Genomic DNA, 18,333 nt, shown 5'->3' with positions numbered 1-18,333 from the left:
AAGAATCAGGTTGTTCATCCTTTCATCTGTCCCTCCCTCCCTCCATCCATCACTCCATCCATTCCTCCATCCATCCATCCATCCATCCATCCATCCATCCATCCATCCATCCATCCATCCATCCATCCATCCATCCCAGCACCAGTATGGTCCATGTTTGCTGAGGGAGCAGAAGGAGTGAGGAGCTTATGGCCAAATATTTCCCAGCCCAAACCTTTTCATCAGTTTCCTGTGGTGATTTCCCGAGGAGTAAATATCAAAAGTGCTTCAGATTTGAGGGGCTGGGAGAAAAACTGGGGAGGGGACCATGAAAAACGTAAAAGAATGTAAAAAGTTTAAGTTTTCCAGAGGAAAAGGAAAGAGAAGCTGTTATGAAATGAAAATAAGGACGTGGAAGAGCTGCTGGAGAGAATTGAGTGATGAATGGGGAGGAGCTGGGGATGTTCCCAGCTGTTCCCAGCTGTGCCTTCTCCAGCTGTTCCCAGCTGTGCCTCCTCCAATCGTCCCCACAGACGAGCAGAACTTGAACAGAGTGGGAAGGAAATTAAATAGCTCTCACAGCTTCTCCTGCCTGAGATGATAGCAGGGGGTTTGCAAGGGATGGAGTAAAGAAAAGGATGGTGGAGGGATGGGGAAAAAAACAGGGGGAGCAGATGAAAAGATTTGTCCCAGATGAAAGAGGGTTTGTACTTGTTGTGTCTCAGATCCATCCCCTGGGATGCAAAACACCTTATTGCAGAAAGACAGTGCACAAAAAAAAATAAAAAAATGCCCCAAACCAACCCAACCACCCCCACCAATCAGAGCTGTGGGATTTCTGCCACGGGGAAAATCCCAACAAGCCCAAACTCGCATTTCCCATCACACCAGGATTAATCAGACCTAATCCCTGTTTCACCACTGCTTCCTGAATGAAGTTGCAAACCAGGGATGGTGGAACCTTCAGGAGATGAGACATCAAAGGTAGCAGATGTGGGATAACAGCAGATGGGAGACACTGCACAAGAAACTGTGATTTAATGGAGGCAGAGACATCCAAAGGAACAGCTGAGTGAGACAGTGAAGTGGCAACGAAATGTCTTTGTCAGAAGAAAACCTGCTGGCATTGGAGAGAAAGGCAAAATGAGCTGCTGCTGGCTTCTCCCATCGAAGTGCCACTGGAAATGTGCATGTTTTAGCAAATCAGAAGTGCCTTTTGACAACAGGGAAACATCGGGCCTTGTTTTTTCTCTGTGGATTTTCTCTGTGCCACATTTGCAGCAACAGAAGTGGCAATAAAAACTACAAGGTCACTGTGGCTTGTCCCCAGATGTGTTTGCATATCAGATAACCCCCAAACTGAGCATTTGTTGCAGGAGAAATCCCATTTTGTTGCAGGAGAAATCCCATTCCCTCTCTCAGAGCTCAGTTTTCCATCACAAACCCCGGTGCCCTGGATGTTCCTTGTGGCTGTGCCACCATCCCTGGTCACTATCCCTGTCCTTCTAATCCCCTCACCTGCTGGCTTGGGTCCATCCATCACTGCTGTGCCAGCAAAATTAATTAGTCAGGCAGACCAGGGAACTCATCCAGCTAAAAATATCCCTTCTAATTTCTTTTTGCCAGCTTATTTTTCAGGCAGAGCAGTCCAGGTCTGGGAATTGGTCAGATCCCCAGATCCGAAGTGGTAGGTGGGGAGGAATTATTTCAATGGATTAAAGAAACAGGGAGCTGGACCCACCTTCATCCCTGGCCAGTTGGGTGCCACCAAGCAAAGCATTTAATGTCATTTTGCCCTTTTTCATCTCCAGTAAATGGGGGAAATCTCTGAATGTGGGGAATTCCACTCTGATGCCACGGACAGAGGACAGATATGTCAAAGCAGATGAGCATCAAATAAAAAACACCAGACTGATGGGCAGGGCAGAGAGATAAGAAAGATGGTATTTATTTGAACAGCCACAGGAAATCAGAGATTGAAAAATGTCTAGAAAAAAAAAAAAAGCAGCAGCACATTTGGTTTAAAAAAAAAATAAAATTAAATCAGAGCATGCAGATATTTGATACCTTCTCCAGCCAATCCCACCTGACAGTGCCCAGTCCCACCATGGCCTCAAGCATCATTTTTTGGCCTTGTCTCGAGGGTAACCCCCATTGGTCTTATTGAGGGACTCCATGCTGCCGTTGCCCGTTGCCACGCTGGCCAGGAGCCGCTCCACCTCCCCGGGCAGGATCTGCTTCTCCTCGTTCTCCGTCTCCCTGTGGTAGAAATAGTTGAAGTTCGAGACGATGACGGGGACGGGCAGCGCGATGGTCAAAACCCCCGCGATGGCGCACAGGGTGCCCACGATCTTCCCCCCCAGGGTGGTGGGACACATGTCTCCGTAGCCCACCGTGGTCATGGTCACCACGGCCCACCAGAACCCGTCGGGGATGCTGGAGAAGTGGGACTGGGGCTCGTCGACCTCCGCGAAGTAAACGGCGCTGGAGAAGAGGATGACGCCGATGAAGAGGAAGAAGATGAGCAGGCCCAGCTCCCGCATGCTGGCCTTGAGGGTCTGCCCCAGGATCTGCAGCCCCTTGGAGTGCCGGGAGAGCTTGAAGATGCGGAAGACCCGGACGAGGCGGATGATCCGTAGGATGGCCAAGGACATGTTCTGCTGCCCGTTGAGTTCGCTCTGCTGGATCAGCTCGGTGGTGAGCGTCACAAAGTAGGGGATGATGGACACGATGTCAATGATGTTCATGATGTTTCTGAAGAACTCAGTCTTGCTGGGGCACACGATGAAGCGGACAAAGAGCTCGAAGGAGAACCAGACGATGCAGGCGGTCTCTATGACGAAGAAAGGGTCCGTGAAGGTGCTGTGGGCCAGCAAGGTGTCTGTCACATTCCTAGAAAGCTCCTGGGCGGACTTGAACTCCCTTTCCTCTCGGAACTCCGGCAAGGTCTCCATGCAGAAGATGATGATGGAGATGACAATGACCAGGACGGAGACCAAAGCTACGCCCCGGGCCGCACTGGAGCTTTCGGGGTACTCAAAGAGCAGCCAGAATTGCCTGTGAAAGTCATTGGTTGGTAAAAGGGTCTCAGGATCCTTGATGAACCCTTCATCCTCTCTGAACTGGTCCATGGCTTCATCACCCAGCTCATAGAAGGTGATTTCATCGGCAAAGACGTCGATGGGGACGTTGGCCGGGCGCCGTATTTTCCCACCAGACTGGTAATAGTACAGGATCCCATCAAAACTGGGCCTGTTCCTGTCAAAGAAATACTCATTCCTCATGGAGTCGAAGTAGCGCATCCTCTTTTCCGGGTCCCCGAGCAAGGTCTCAGGGAACTGGTCAAGGGTCTTGAGCCGCGTCTCAAACCTCAGCCCAGCGATGTTGATGATGACTCGTTGGTCCCCCTCATCCATGCCCACCCTCTCCCCCACCAGGTGGTCGCTGAACTCGGCAGAGAACCTGGAGAAGATGGTCTCATTGTTGGCGTTCTCGCTGTTGATGAGGATCCTCAGGTTGGAGAGCAGGTTGGCGCAGCTGGGGTGGCCTTTCCGCGACTGCCCGGCGGGGCTGAGGTCGTTTGAATAACAGGGATCCTCCACGATCTGATCAGCGTTGTCAAAACTGACTAGTGCCACCTCCATCTCCTTCCAACTGGACACGTCCATCATACACTAATCAGATTAGCAGCATAAATCCCCGGATCCGACGCCGGCAGCTCGAGTCTTTCCCACGCTATGAGGATCTGCAAGGGAAGGGAGAGGGAGACGATGCTGAACTGGGCTAAGCACACAGGTCACTTGGAGAGCATCTTTCGGGCCATGGGGTGGGTAATTTCCCAGACTGGCTCTGCCAGGTGCTCGGGAACAGTCACTGTGTCCCCAGAATATTCCCGGGCATCTCCCCAGCACAGCACTGACATTGCTCTGAACTCGGAGCAAAGTCAAAGAGGAGCCCAGGGACCAAGTTATGGAGCTGGGAAATTACCTGTCCTGCCTCAGGGAGAGAAATCAGATATTACCATGGAACAGTTCTGGGGAGATTTGCCCCAAAATGAACTTTCCAAGTAAACTCAACATCCTGATTTATTTCCCTCCAAATATGTTCTCTGGACAGGAGACACGACAGAGGGGCATGTGGAGCTGCTCTGTGTGACCATGGATCACCAAGGGCACAGTGGCTTCCTTACCCAGGGAACTTCAGCAGAAGGGAGTGAAAAAACCCAGGTGCCCTGGACAGCCAGGAATAGCAGCACAATTTAGGCCACGGAGCAGCAGCGACGCTGGGGTCGGTCCTGTGACGAGGACGGTCCCCAGCGCAGGGTTTGCTTAGTCCATCCCAGTGCTGAGATGATATCCGTGGAGACCGAGCTGCTCCCGGTGCCTCAGCATCCCAATTTCACTGAACTAATTCAGGGCTGTGAAGTTTCTTCCTCCCCAGGAGCAGATTTGTGCATCCTTGCTGACATACAGCCGGGAAAGGGGGGTAGGACAAGCCAAAAACCCAAATCTGTTGCAGAAATAGACTTTAACATCCTGTCTTGTACAAATCCTCCCTCTTCTCCTCTCAGCTTTACAGCCCTGGCAGCAAAACTTCCTACAGGAACCAGCATCCACATCCCAGACAAGGGTTTAACCTCACTCTTTCCTCGGCGGAGATTCTGGATTTGGGGACAAATCCCAAAATTTATGATAAGCTGTTTACAGACCATGTTCCTTTGCTTAAACCAAAGCCACAGAGCACGGCTGTTCTTAGGAATCCATCCCTATGGAACTACTTTGGGCTGGGTTTGTGCCAGTTTTCCCACTTGGAGACATGGAGAAAAGAGTGTTTGGGGCAGGGGGGCAGAACTGATGCCTGGAGGAAGCAGCAGACACATGATTTTGCCCCTCAGTGATGTGCTACAAATCTGAGGAGCCCCAACAGCTCCAAACCCGAGTCCTCCAGCCCCAGTTATGTCCAGCTTGGAGCTGCTCCAGCCCAAGGACCAGCTCTTCGTGTGGTTGGATTCTTCCCAGGCTTAACTATTTAGTGACTCTGTGAAAGGTGGTGCTGGAGGGACAAAATGTAACATCAGAGCAACAACCCAGAGCTGTGGATAACCCTGATTTCAGGAGCATCAGGAGGCAGACAAAGGGATATCACAACAAGCCTGGCCCAGATAACGCTCTTTTGGATCTTTTGAGGGAAAACTAAGTATAAAAGAAAAAAGAAACAGCAGCACAAATCATTCCCTCCTTGCATCCTTATTTTTTTCCTTAATATAAATCCTCCCAGATGATTTTAAATCCAAAAAAAAAGTAAAGAAAACAACTTTGAATCAGACTTTAGTGTTCAGAGGATGCAGGAGCTGACCTGACCCATCACACCTCCAGCCTGAAGGGAGAGCCCAGAGGGGTCCACCTGCCCAGGAGCTTCTCTTGGCAGTGGGACAAAGCCAGAGCAGCTAAAACTGGCCATGGAATTGCATCCTAAGGTAGCACCATGAGATGACCTTGGTATTTTAAGCATTAAGTGCTTATTAACTCATAATACTGCTGGGCAAGGAAGTTCCCCAGCCCCTGTTTGAGGGATGTCTTCATCCCAAGATTTTTGGTTGCAGAAGGAATTGTGATGTCTTCAAATCTGGCTTTGCTCTGGAGCCTCCATGAACATCAAACTGAGCCCCCCCTGCATCATCCCTTGTGGGGAAACTGAGGCACAGAGCTGTGATGGGACAATTTACACACCATGGGCAGGGCTGAGGGTGGAAAATTGTCCCCACTGGGACAGGGAAAGGTGATTTTCAGCTCTGTTTTAAGCCCTTGGGACAGCGTCCCACGGGATGCAGGGCTCTGAGGTTCCTTTTCCTGCCTTAAAGCCCCCAAATATGCTGATGTCTGTCTGTCCCAACACCAGACGGACGTGCCCCACCCGTCCCCAGGCCCCCACACCGCCTTATGTGTCTCCTTTTTCACTTAGACCAAAATTAACAGCCTGTCCTGAAGCCACAAAATCCCCTTCCAAAGCTTTTCCCTGCGCTCCGGCCGAGGCTTGAACTAGAAAGTTGCCTCTTTTTTTCCTCCTAAATCACCCAACATCTGCTTCTCGGAATCTGATTAACTGATATCCTTCAGCAGAAATCCCTGGCTGCAGAAAATAATGATAATAATAATAAAAACCATGGGAGGGGGAGCAATGGAGAAGAGAAAGGTCATTTTGAGGGAGAGTTTGTGTTTTGTCCATCACATCCCAGGAAACCAGGGCTGTGGTTCCCACCAGCCCCTCTGTATCCATCAAAATCTGGAATTTCCCTACACTTCCCATTCATCCCACTTTCATCTCCCTCACTCTCCCGAGGCAAAAACTGTCTGTTTCCAAGGTTTTATAGAAAAATGGAAATGCTGTCGCCCCATCCCCTCCCCGTGACCCCTTCATGGGATGGGAAGGGGGGTGGCTCTTCCCGTTGCCCACCCACACGAGCACCCACAAGGACTTACCTGGACAGGGCACGGAAGTGCCAGAGCTCTCTGCATCTGGGAAAAGAGTCATTAACCACACATCGAGAGGTGTAGGGAAAGCAGAGATGGAAAAAAAACCAGTCCAGCCATACCCTGGGAAGATCCCTTTGGGATAACGCGGCCAACGTCATTTGAAAGGCTCCTCTCCCTTAGTTTCCCCGTGTCGTTGGCCGGGGGTGGATTTTGGCAGGCACGGCGGTGGCACCCGGCACAGTTCGGGGCCGCCATCCCCCCGGGAGCCCTAAAACCAGCTGAGGGGCCACGAGGAAACGGGACTGGACAGGTGCAAGGGGCATCCCATTCCCGGGCTCCACTCGCCTGGGGAGGGGGGACGCGGCCACCCGGCTCCTGCCCCCACCCGCCCGCCGGGCAGGGAGACGGGGAGGATGTGCCCTTCTGGCTGATGCCACCTTTAATCCCCAACAAAGCTCCGGATGGTCCAGCGGGGACAGGTCTTGTCGGTGACGTGGAGAGGTCTGAGCTGGTCCCCGGGAGAGAGGCTGAGAGCGGGGACGGGGACCCGCACGCCGCTGGCACCGGGAGAGAGATTCCCAGCAGGAGAAAAGGGCTGCTTTTAGCATTAATATCTAATAATGATGGGAAAAAGAGAAGGGGAGGGGAAAGCCAAGGGTCGAAGCATCCCCCGGTGCCCACCTACCTCTTGCCTGTGGCCACGGGGACAGCGGGAGCTTTTCCAGGAGGGGACAGTGCCACCACCACGTGGGACATCTCCTGTTCCCACCCCGGGATGACTGGGACCAGTTGCAGCAGCAGGTACAGCTGGCACAGCCCTGCTGAGGGCATCACTGGGGAACAAGGGAGAGGGGTTGTGCCCCTTCCTCACGCCTGGATCCCAGCTAGCTGCTGGATTTATCAGCTCTGGTAATTAACTAATAAATCATTGAACACTCAGGGCAGATGGGACGGGGCAGGTTGGCACCATTCACCAAAATAACTGGGATTTTGGGTTTCCTTTCCCGTACTTTCTTTCTTTCCATTCCATGCTCATGGCCATCCTCATCTTGGGTGCTCCAGAGGGGTTTCATCCCTCCTGGGTGGATCCCACCTCTACCTTCACCCAGGTTACCTTCCCACCCTCCTCGTCCTCCTCCTTCATCCCCTCGTCCTCCTCCCAGGCATTTGGGAAGGCAGAGGAGGGAGTGGCACATTTCTCCCCGTGTACTTCAGCCTGGATTCCTCCACGGTGACGTTCTTTTGCTCTTGAGGGACACGGTCACCTCGATTTCCCTCCCTGCAGCACCCTTGGCTGTCCTCTGAGGTGTTTCTCCCGCCCTGTGACGTTAATGAGCACATTAAGCCTCCCTGTCCCAGAGGAGAGCCCAGCTTGGAGCATCCCATACTCATCTCCAGCCTTCTGTGATGGAAAGGGGACATGAGATTATCCAGACCTTTGATCAGGCCCTTCAGGGCTGCTTTATCATTTTATGCACCCCTTCTGCACCTGTATGGATTACAGTCCTTACATTTCCTCTCATCCCATTGAGGCAGCTGAGGATCTATTGAGAAAAAAGGAATTAAACTGATATTCTTGGCACTTCAATTCACCCTGTATCCATTTCCCCTTCAAACCCAGCTTTGGCAGGGCTTTGACCACAGGGTGATCGGGTTTATAGGCAAAGTCTGACCTCATTTGAGGTTTTTTGTCCCTAACATCTGCCTAGAACTAACCAGGGTCACATCCTGCACCCAGACAAAGAACATCTGTGGCCAAGGGAAATGCAGAGAGTGAAAACCATCCAGAGGCCCCGCTGATCTGGCTTGTGCTGGGGCTGAGAAGCTTTAGCAAAACCCCGCTGTTAACAGGAATATCCCTGCAGCCAGAGCAGGGTTGTGGTCCGGGGGAGACGGGTCCGGGGGGAGATGCCCGGAATGACATCGCTGCCTCCAAGAAATAGGACGGTTACACAACTCCCTCTCCAGAGGGTTTGGCTGCACCCTGGACACCCTCAGGAAATTCTGCCTTTGTGTTCAGCCAAGGTGACTTTAAAAAGCCTTTGGCACTAGGATTTCAACCTCCCCCAGCCAGGCTGCTCCAGGCATTCCTCTGGCGCTTCTTTCCCTCTAATCCTCTGCTCTGCGCTCCTGGTGTCCCCAGCACTGCTGGAATTTATCCCAAATTTGGACCCCAAAGGGTGTTCTGCATCCAGGAGGGACCAGAATGCAGTGAGTGATGGCAGGGGAGCACTGCCCAGGAGCTCTGCACACACAGCTCTGGCACCAGAAGGGAGAGAGCTGGACACCCCCCAGCCCCACCCAACGCAGAGAGGGATTACTTGGCAAAGGAGGGAGTTTGGGCAGCAGGTCCCTGAATTATTGTTTGCACAGGGAGCTTCATTTTCCCTGTGGGGAAAAGTGCAGCTTGTCACCATTTCCCTGGGATGTGACATGGGATGAGCTGGAGCAGGGTGGGAACAAGGAAGAGAAGACAGGACTGGTCCCGGAACATAAAAAGGCAGTGACACCTCAGCTGGGTTTTCCCTAATTCCCAAGCAAAATGATGCTTCTGGAAATCCATGTGGGCTGGGCTTTGCCCTGTGCCAGGCACCAGCTTTGGTCCACAGAGCAATTCACTACAGTAATGAGCCTTTGCTAATTATTCTCTCTCTTTGCAGCACTAATTACCTGGAGTTCAGCTCTGTTCCAGCCCCATGGCTCCGGGATGGAGCTGAGGTGGCTCCACTGCACCTCCACAGTGGCAATTTTTTCTTTTTCCCTGCTAATTGAAGTGCCCCTCAATTAGCAAACACCATCCCCCTGCACCATGAGGGGACTTCGGGATGTGCAATATGCAAACCCACAAGTTAAACACTCCAATGCCCTCGATTTAGGGCTGAGTTTATTAATATTTGAGCTCTGGCTCAGGCACAGAGAGTCCTTGGAGGCTTAGTGAGGGTGCCCAGGGCATCTGTCATGGGTGGAGCAGGGCAGGAATCACCTCTGGAAGGAAAACAAGGAGCTGCAGGGGGAGATCCTGCAAAACTTCGGGGCTCAGAAGAGGTGTTTGTAAATCGAGCTGTTTAAATTCCAGGCAAATGGGTGCAGCTGTGAGGGAACGAGCAGGAGGGGAGATGCTGGTAGTTTGTGAATGATAAAAATACAGGAAGGAATAATTCCAATCTTCCAGGGGATGACAGGGGTGTCTGGGAAAAGCTGCCTCTGGTCTGAAGTCCTCAATACGGGAATAGTGGAGAAATGGAAAAGGGGCCAAAACATACTGAAATATTTGGCAATCAATCCCAGGGTTTCTCCTGCCCCGTGGCAATGAAGGATTCCAGGGCTCAGGAGCAGCTGGTTGTGAGAGTCCTTTGTTTTTAAAGCAGAGGTTAAAGTGTGTCTGAGGCAAAGCAGGGTAGGACTTTTAATATTTAAACCCACACATTCTCTTTAAACGGCCAGAGGGCAGGTTTGGGTGAGATATTGAGGAGAAACCCTTCCCTGTGAGGGTGGGGAGGTCTGGCACAGGCTGGCCAGAGAAACTGTGGCTGCCCCATCCTTGGAAGGGTCCAAGGCCCCATTGGATGGGGCTTGGAGCCACCTGGGCTAGTGGAAGGTGTCCCTTCCAACCCAAACCAGTCTGGAATTCTATGCAGTTGCACCAGGAGATAAATGATCAGCCTGAAACAGGCACCACCAACTCCTATGAGCTACTTCCCTCTCCGTGCCTCAGTTTCCCCAGATCTGGTGTTGTGCTAATCCAGCCAGGACGGAGCTCTCTGGGAAAAGAGGTACATAAGGAAGATCCCAAACTGGATTCCTGGCACTGGGCTGGAGGTGTCCACCCCTGCTGACCCCCACAGCAGGCACAAAAACACCCCCAGCCAGAGCCCTGCAACCCTCCCAACTTCTCAGACCTCAGTCTGATTTTTCCGCCCGTAATTTTTTATACGAAAAAAATCAGATTATCAGAGAGCCCGGGACACACAGGACACACCACGAGACAGATGAAACCTTCCTTATACCCAGCCATGGAGCCCGAAATTAATCAGCCACGGATTAACCGGGTCAGGACGTAATTTAATAACAAGTGAGGGAGAGTTCCTGCTCAGAGCCAACGTGGTCCCACACCAGGTGTGCCTGAAAGCTGCTGCAGCCTAGCACAGGCAGCAGGAAAATGGAAAAGCCAGGTGGGATGAAATGAGCTCTGCAGGGCTGAAGGAATAGGGACCACCCGGGTCTGGGCCAGGCTTGGCTGCAGCTGAGCCCTCCTCATCTGCTCAGGGCTCAGAGCCGGGATTTTAACCTGATTCAGGAAGACTGAAATGGGTTTTTGACTCTGAGGATGCTGTGGTGGCTTTTGGGGGTGCTGAAATGGCCCTTTGGAGGCTGAAGGTCTGCCCTGCGCCGGCATTCACGGAGCAGTTGGTGCTGCCAAGGGTTTGACACACTTTAGGAAGCATCTGATGAATGAAACACGGACACAAAGCACTTCGGAAGGGCTTTGATAAGCCTGGACCTGAAGAGATGTGAGGAAGTGGGTGCCTGGAGGGAGCTCTTCCCTCCTGAGCATCCTGGCTCCACCCGGGCACCTGGCTGGGGCCAGGGCAGGCAGCCACCCCTCACCCCCCTTCTGCTTACTGCCCTGTAACACGATAAAGAACTCGATTCCAAATCGATGGGAAACTTTCCCAGGCTGTCCAAAAGTGCTGGGATAGAGGCAAAGCCCCCTCCCTGACCCAGCAGCAGGAGCTCAGAGCTGCAACCTCAGTCTGCTCCTGGGGGTGAGCAAATGACTTTGTCCCCCCTCAAAATCCGCACTGGCAGCAAACCCTGGAGGAGGAGGGTGGCCAGAGCCAAAAACGGATCGAAGGGATAAATGGAAAGCAATAGGAAGCTGCTAATCGGGTCAGACGGGTCCCTGCATCGATCCCAAGGTTTGCAACAGCAGCACTAAGAGGAGCCCGTGGCAGGTTTGGGGGCCCGGTGCCGCTCAGGGTTTGTGGCATCACGCGCTGAGCCAGAGCCAGTGCATAGATCAGGGCACCCCCCAGCACATCCCAGCAACCCCACAGACCCCCCCCAGGTGAAGACATTGTCATCTGGACCCGGCAGCAAAAAATAATTAAGAGTAATTAAGTAATTGAGATGGTGCCAGTGAGACCCTCTGACTCCTGGTAAAGCCAGGGTTCATCCAGCTCACCCTCTGGGATCAGTAGCACTTCACCCTCCCTCTTCCTCCAAGGACAAACCAAACTCCCCCTGTGGTCACCACGACCCAAAAAATACCCCCCAAAAAAAGAGGAAAACAGCGCCCGACTGCCCCAAACCCACTCACCAGCCTCTCCTCTCCTCTGCCCCCCAAGTTCACCCCACCACAACAAAACCAAGAAGGGAGCAACAAACCCAGCTTTTGCATCGTCCTCATCTTCCTCCAGCGCGAGGGGACCCCAGTCCCCCTGTTCCCATCCCCGTGCCAGGCGGGGGCTGCCCAGCCGTGCTGCCCCTTCCCCTCTCCCGGGCAGGGCTGGGATGCTCCAGCCTCTCCTGCGGAAAGGCGATGCCAGTACCCACGTGAGCCCAGTGGGACTCCTTGCCCTCATTCTCCTTGTGCCTGAAATGGGTTCTTTGCTCCCTCGCTGGGCCCTGCCCGGCAGCAGCAGCGGCGTCCAGGGCTTCAGGCCACCTCTTATAGGTCTCCAAAAGTGTCCCACGGTGTTTGCTTTGCAAGCAAGGGTGAGGAAGGAGCAGCCTGAAGTGGAGGAGGAGGTGATGCTCAGATGAGACCTTTTCTGTCCCCTCCATGCAGAGCTGCTTGCTGGGACAGTGCTGGTCTCACAGGGACCGTCTTCATTTGCACCCAAGGAAGGAGCAGCTGGAAAAACAGGGGTCTCCATTGCTCCCACCCCCAGCACGGCCACACACAAAGGAACCAGCCAGGTGGAGGCATCCAGGGCTCTGCTGGCCATGGGGCCCTTTGTCCAGGCACTTTTCCAACATCTGGGCCTGGCTTTGCTCCGGTACACAGGAAAATCCCCCATTCCCAGGAGCCTGTGATCACCATTGCAGGAATTCCCAAAGTCCTGAAACTTCAGGAGCAGGAACTGCCTCCCCGGAGGGCTTTTTCCATCTTGTTTTTATATGATCAGGGGAACCTGTTCCTCCACGAACCCCTGTGGGGGGTCACACCCTGATGTACCTCTCTGGATCCTGGCTGTGCCTTGGAATCAGCCTGGAGCAGCCCCTGGCAGGTGCTGGGCAGAGGTTCTGGATGTGGCCACAATCCCTCTGTTATTCCAAAGATCCACTGGGGTGTGACCATCACCCACTGTCCCCTGTCCAGGCAGATGTTTCAGCTCCCTGCCTCCTTTTCCAGAAGGATTTAATGAAACCACAACTATTTCCCTTTCCATTTCTCCCCCCAGTCCCTGCAGGGACCTCTCCCTTCCCTCCCTGTCCCAAAACTTCACAAGCAAAGGTAAAACCACGAGTAACACCCTGGGAAGGGATCAAACACTGAGGACTGGGGGAGCATCAGCCAGGGCATTTCTAGGCTGACCTCCAAAAGTCATCTGCATCCTGAATCCTCATGCCAGCATCTTGGGATGCTGAGCTTTTCCCTCAAGCTTTATTTCATCCTGTGTAATTGGGGCAGGTTTCCATGCTGTGCCGTTGAATTGGGAAAGGAAAATATTGAGCTCAGCCTGCACTGAGTCCTTTCAGGGCATCCCAAGAACGGGGGGGGGTGGGGGGTGTGCAAAGTTGGGGTCTCCCAGAGGTGCTGCTCCAGAGAAAACCCAAGCAAATAAAAATAAAACTAGATCCTGGAAACTCAGGTCTGGAAAATCTCCCCATAACCGTGGGGAAAAGGACATCTCAAAGGTCAGACAAAGCAAAAAGCTGCCCCTTGGGGCCCTTTTTCCCTGGCAGCCTCAGGCTTCTCATGCCAAGTTGTAGCTGATTTTGCCTTGGAGCAGTTTCCCAGTCTCCTTCCCATGACCTCTGAAAACAGACCCAGCCGTGCCCAAGGCAGCCAAGCCTGGAGGGGTGTGTGGCCACCCCGGCTCGGGGGGTCCTGGTCCCTACTCCACACCTGGGGCAGCCCTGACACAACCATGGCAAAACCAGTTTTCCCTGTGCATGCCATGAGCTGAATTCCATCTTGGGATGCAATGGAAAATCAGCCATGGGGCCCAGACATAGAATCTTGGCTGTAAAAACTGCAGTTTTAAGCCATTTTGGGATTGGGGGAGGTGTAAAAGGGAACAGCTCAACCAAGGAGACCAAACCCTATTTCTCTGGGAATCAGCAAGACAATAATTTTTTCCCCATTAAAAATTAGGCTTTATTTGGTTGAGGCTTTGCTTGGATGGAAATTTCTAGAGTCTCTACAGGGATTGTCTCCCACTGAGACCATGGAATTCATCACACATCAAACAGGAACTAACAGTTCTGGAGTAAATCTGGGGTGTCACTTCATTGAACTTGCACCCAGCACCAACCAAGGAAAGTCTCTGGCATCTCCGAGCTCTTCCCCCCAGTCCTTATCCCCAGGGACTCATTTTCTATGGACTTTTCCATTAGAATTTGGAGGCTGGAAGTGCTGTCAGTGCAAGCACTGAGCACTGAGCCAGCAGCAGGACCCACAAGACCAGGGAAGACAACCAAACCCAGACTCTCTGTAAACCACGTTATCCTTCACCACTAAGTACAAACTGTACCAAACCCACTTGAACCAGCAGAGTCTTGACCCAGCATTCCCATTAACCCTCCCCACACTGACCCATCACTGGGTCAGTGGGAATTCCCACGTTCCCTCCCCTAGGATCACCTAAAACACCCCTTTCATTTCCAAACCAACCTAAAAAGAAACACCCCATGAACTATTATTATTGCAGCCTGAACCTGGTATCATCACACCTGCATCCCATTCCCTCCCCACTAAATTCATCCCCACAGAACACACACTCCTGCCACTGCTCTGGGCTTTCAGTGACTGCTTGGCACCCTGGATTTCAGCCTGCCAGAAATCCTGATGAACTCTTTTCACCCCAGGTCCTTGTGGTTTAACTGGAGCAGGCTGAAGGTAACTAAGATTTTCTGGGAGTGTTTCGAGGTCTCCAACGTTTCTCACACATGTTGCCATTAAGCAGATTTGCAGCAGCTGAGGATTTTCTGATGGAAGCCTGGCAAATCATTCAAACACATTAAAAAGATCACAGCTAAAAGTGACCACTTTATTTAAGCCTTGGAAGAGAAACAGAGGCTGTAAATTCTCAAAGCACAGAGTGTTTCTGTGTAGGTTGAGGCACAAAACCAAGAGCAGCCAAAAATCCTGTATCAGCACAATTTGGTATAAAAATCAAACATCAATTTAGCTGGAGATAAAGGGAAACCTTTTCATCCAGGTGATTCTTTCATATCCTAGTGATAACAGAGTAAAATAAGTGGCTTAATGTAGGTGGGAACTTTCCATGGGTGTGGGGCTATAATGGTTATATTTCCATTATATCATCAATGTCCTACAGGCCTCTATAAGCACAATAAATACAATTAAAACCAGTCACTCACCTACAGTGTTGTTCAACCAGCCCAAATGACAGCCCTTCCCTGAGCAATAGGAGGATCCTGGGTGGTTCTGGACGTGGCAAGTGCCTGCACGTCTCTGACACGCAGGTGAGGATTAGAGTTTGTCTCAGGAAAGACTCAGATTCAGAAATCCTACACCCTCGTGAAACCCTACCTTGCCTTGCTGTCCTTGGCTTTAAAGGAAACACAGTGCTGCAACCAGGGCTGTGGTGCATCTTCACACACAGGGTAACAACTGACCCAAAAAAACCCCAAACTCCTCAGGAACCACCCCCAAGGCAGAGGTTGGACCCCCAAGAGCCCAGGTCCTGAGCTGAACCCTCCCAGGGAGAGTTTTAGTACTTGGGAACAGATTTATCCCCACATGGGGTGAGGGATTCCCTTCACATTCAGACTTTCCCACTGGGCAGCAACACCTGTTTTAAGTAGCAGCATTTATTTTTTAAGAGCAAATGGCACCAAAGAGTCCAGCAGCTCTTGCCTGGCAATATTTGGGTCTTGGTCCAGGCTCTTGGTCCCACCAAGGCATGTTCCTGCCTCAACAGGAGCTGCACAACCTTGGGCTTGGGTCCTGGTCTCACTCTCTTCCCTGTGCAAGGCTTTAGGGAAATGAGTTCAGAACGGCGGGGTCCGGTTGACTTGTGGCCCCTCCATGTCCCAGGGAGGCCCTGGGAGCCTTTCAAGGGATTTTTCAGGAGACACTGAGCATCCCACCCTGTGGAAAACTCCCAAAGGAGCTCTGCATTCAGCTCCAAGCAGCACCAGCGACGCTGGGGAAGAGGGAACACGCTCCAAGGTCACAGAGGGGTCTTCCCGATAGCAAAGACCCACCTCGTTCCCACCAAGCACCAGCTACAGGAGATTTTGGTTGCTTTGGTAGGTCCTTCCAAGCCTGTGGTATAGTGTCCTGGTCATCTTTATCCCAAGAATCCATGGGATGAGTTAAGCCCATCATCTTCTGGTGAGGAGGGTGGGAGGAAGGTGCACCCTGGAGCTGCAGCGTGGCCATCACCTTGTTGGCCAGCGTGGATGGGTCCTCTCCACCTCTCCTTGCTCTCTGTGAGCTGACTGCATCTTAGTATCAGGTGTATCATCCAGTCCTGCAGAAATCATGGACAGCAAGAGGTAGCATGAAAGGTCCATGGCTTGCCCAAATCATCAGCTTGGCCATTTTGCTTTAACCCAACCCACCAGGAATCCAAAGTCCTCCCTCCTCCTTCAAGCACCACCCAAGGCCATGCCTGCCCAGCCCCCTCAGAGGTGGGACGGCCCAGTGGGAATTTCCCAGGGGTTACAGTTACACCACAGCAATGGGGAATCTCATTAATTACTCGTTCAGCTGAATGGTGGTAACGAAGGCACGGGACATATCAAGAATCATGTTTGCATGGCAAGTGGCACAGGAACACCCAGAGAGGGTGATGCTCCACAGAAAGGCCTGAAGTTGTTACAAGGACGTCAGAAGACTTGATACAAAAAGCTGGCTCATTAAAAGCTAATGAGGGAATAAATTATGCACCCACTCGGGTGGATTGTGTTTCTCCCTCCTCATCACCATCTCCATCACCTTCCTGCTCACTGCTTTCTGTCCCACTTGGGAGTTTTTTTCTGCTTTATTTTCCTACTTTGCAGGACTTATATCTGATCATCACCAAAAGCCTCAAAGCTGAATCCAGCCCCTCCTCAGGTGATGCCCAAATCCATCCGGAGCAACCCAAGGGATCACCTGCCACCCTGAGCCCTCCCTGAGGAGGGCCAGACACTTCCCCCATCACACCAGGGCTGCTCCTGCTCCCAGAGCCCCCTCGATGCCCTGGAAACCTGAAAGAGAAGCTCCAGGCAGCAAAACAAAAGCTTTCCAGTGTGTTTTTCTGCAGGGTGTGCCGTGCCCTGCCTGCCATCTGCCCGGCCCAGCGGGAGCAGCCGGTGCCGGGAGCAGCCAAGCGCCAGCAGCTCCACTCCAGCCACGCTCCAGTGGGTCCCTGGCAGGTGGAGAGGGATGGGGAAGGCTGAGAGAGGAGAAAAAGGGAGGGGTTCTGCACTTGGGACTTGGGGTTCCCAACATCCCCGAAAACCAGAGCAGGAGAAGGGAAAGCTGAGACTGACTCAGTAAAAGGAGGTTTGGGGTTTCCCCGTTCCCCGACTGACCCGGCCGCTGCCCCCGTGCTATGAGAGTTCTGGCATCTGCCTTGGCAGAGCATTCCCAGCTGGGATAAGGCAGCAGCTGCCTGGGCTGTGGGCAGGCTGGCACTGCCACCCGCTGCTCTTCCAGCTGGGACAGCGATTTTCCCTCTTCCCTTCCCCAGCCACGTTTCCCTCCTGGTTTGGGGGCAGCGCTCCGGTGTCCGCCTGACGCTGAGCCGGGTCTGTCCCGCCCAGTGCTCCCTCCTGAGCTCTAAATCCCGGTCCTGAGTCCATCTGCAGAGCTGTTAAAGGGAACCAAAGTCTGTGGGAGTGGGTGTTCTGGTAAATACCTTGGATTCCACCACCCCTGTGCTTTGGGGTTGGCTCCTGCCAGTCAGAGGGAAAACAGGGGATGCTCACACAGGAGAACTCTCCACTATTACTTTGATTCTGAGGTGTCAGAGACCCCAACCACTTCCCCAGTACACAGAGGAGGTGAAGAGCATTTAGGACAGAGCCAGGAGTGACATCCCAGCCTCTGGACCAGCTCTTTAATGGAAGGAGGATGGTCCCTGTGCCCTGAGGCCCCTTTTCCCACCACTCCACCTTCTCTAACCTTCCATTATCACTTTCTCTGCCCACTCTGATTTCATGGCCTGGGCTATGCAATCCCTCATGCCCGTGGTGGGGCAATCTGATCCCCCTCCCCTCGTCAGACTGTCCACAAACACCATCCCTGATCAACCCAGACCCTACAATGACCCCAATGAAGTTCCTCCCTGCGGGACTTGATGCCCACTTCGATGCTTCCCCAGCTCCTGTTCCATGCCTGTCACCTCCCTGATGGGTTTGGATAACCCCAACCCACGTCACAGCAGCTCCTGGTCACCAAAATCAGGCTATTCTGTATCAGTAATAGGAAACTCCCAGCACCTCTGACCAGGGCACATGTCTGCTCCCTGGGGAGAGCAGCATCTCACCCCCCTATCCACGTAGGATGGCATCAAAGGATCCTTCTCCAGCCTGAATTTAATCCCCACAGCAGTCTCCTCCCTGAAGGGTCGTTGCTGCATCATTTTTCTTCAGCCAAAGGATGAGGAATCGCAAAATGGTTTGGGTTGGGAGGGACCTCACAGCTCATCTCGTTCTGAGGGCAGGGACACCTTCCACTAGCCCAGGCTGCTCC

The 18,333-nt window shown here is 52.7% G+C and overlaps 1 protein-coding gene and 1 long non-coding RNA gene across 2 annotated transcripts; both read right to left on the bottom strand.

Annotated features, from left to right (window-relative positions):
• Positions 1 to 1,905: 1,905 nt before the first annotated feature.
• Positions 1,906 to 3,723, bottom strand: KCNA10 (potassium voltage-gated channel subfamily A member 10). The gene has a single exon (XM_027750600.2). The coding sequence runs from the start codon at positions 3,648 to 3,650 to the stop codon at positions 2,100 to 2,102; it is 1,551 nt and encodes a 516-aa protein (XP_027606401.1). The 5' UTR covers positions 3,651 to 3,723; the 3' UTR covers positions 1,906 to 2,099.
• A 10,927-nt stretch (positions 3,724 to 14,650) lies between these two features.
• Positions 14,651 to 18,327, bottom strand: LOC120322950. Its single transcript, XR_005562946.1, has 2 exons — positions 18,128 to 18,327; positions 14,651 to 16,123 (listed from the first exon to the last, which is right to left on the bottom strand). It is a non-coding gene; the product is annotated as an uncharacterized LOC120322950 (long non-coding RNA).
• Between the last annotated feature and the right edge of the window lie 6 nt (positions 18,328 to 18,333).

This window comes from Pipra filicauda, unplaced genomic scaffold (genome assembly GCF_003945595.2).
Source record: "Pipra filicauda isolate LSUMZ 115617 unplaced genomic scaffold, ASM394559v2 scaffold172_size1731463_pilon, whole genome shotgun sequence".
NCBI classification, from domain to species: Eukaryota; Metazoa; Chordata; class Aves; order Passeriformes; family Pipridae; genus Pipra; species Pipra filicauda.
The sequence above is the reverse complement of the archived record's forward strand: the minus strand, read 5'-3'. Positions and strand labels throughout refer to the sequence as shown.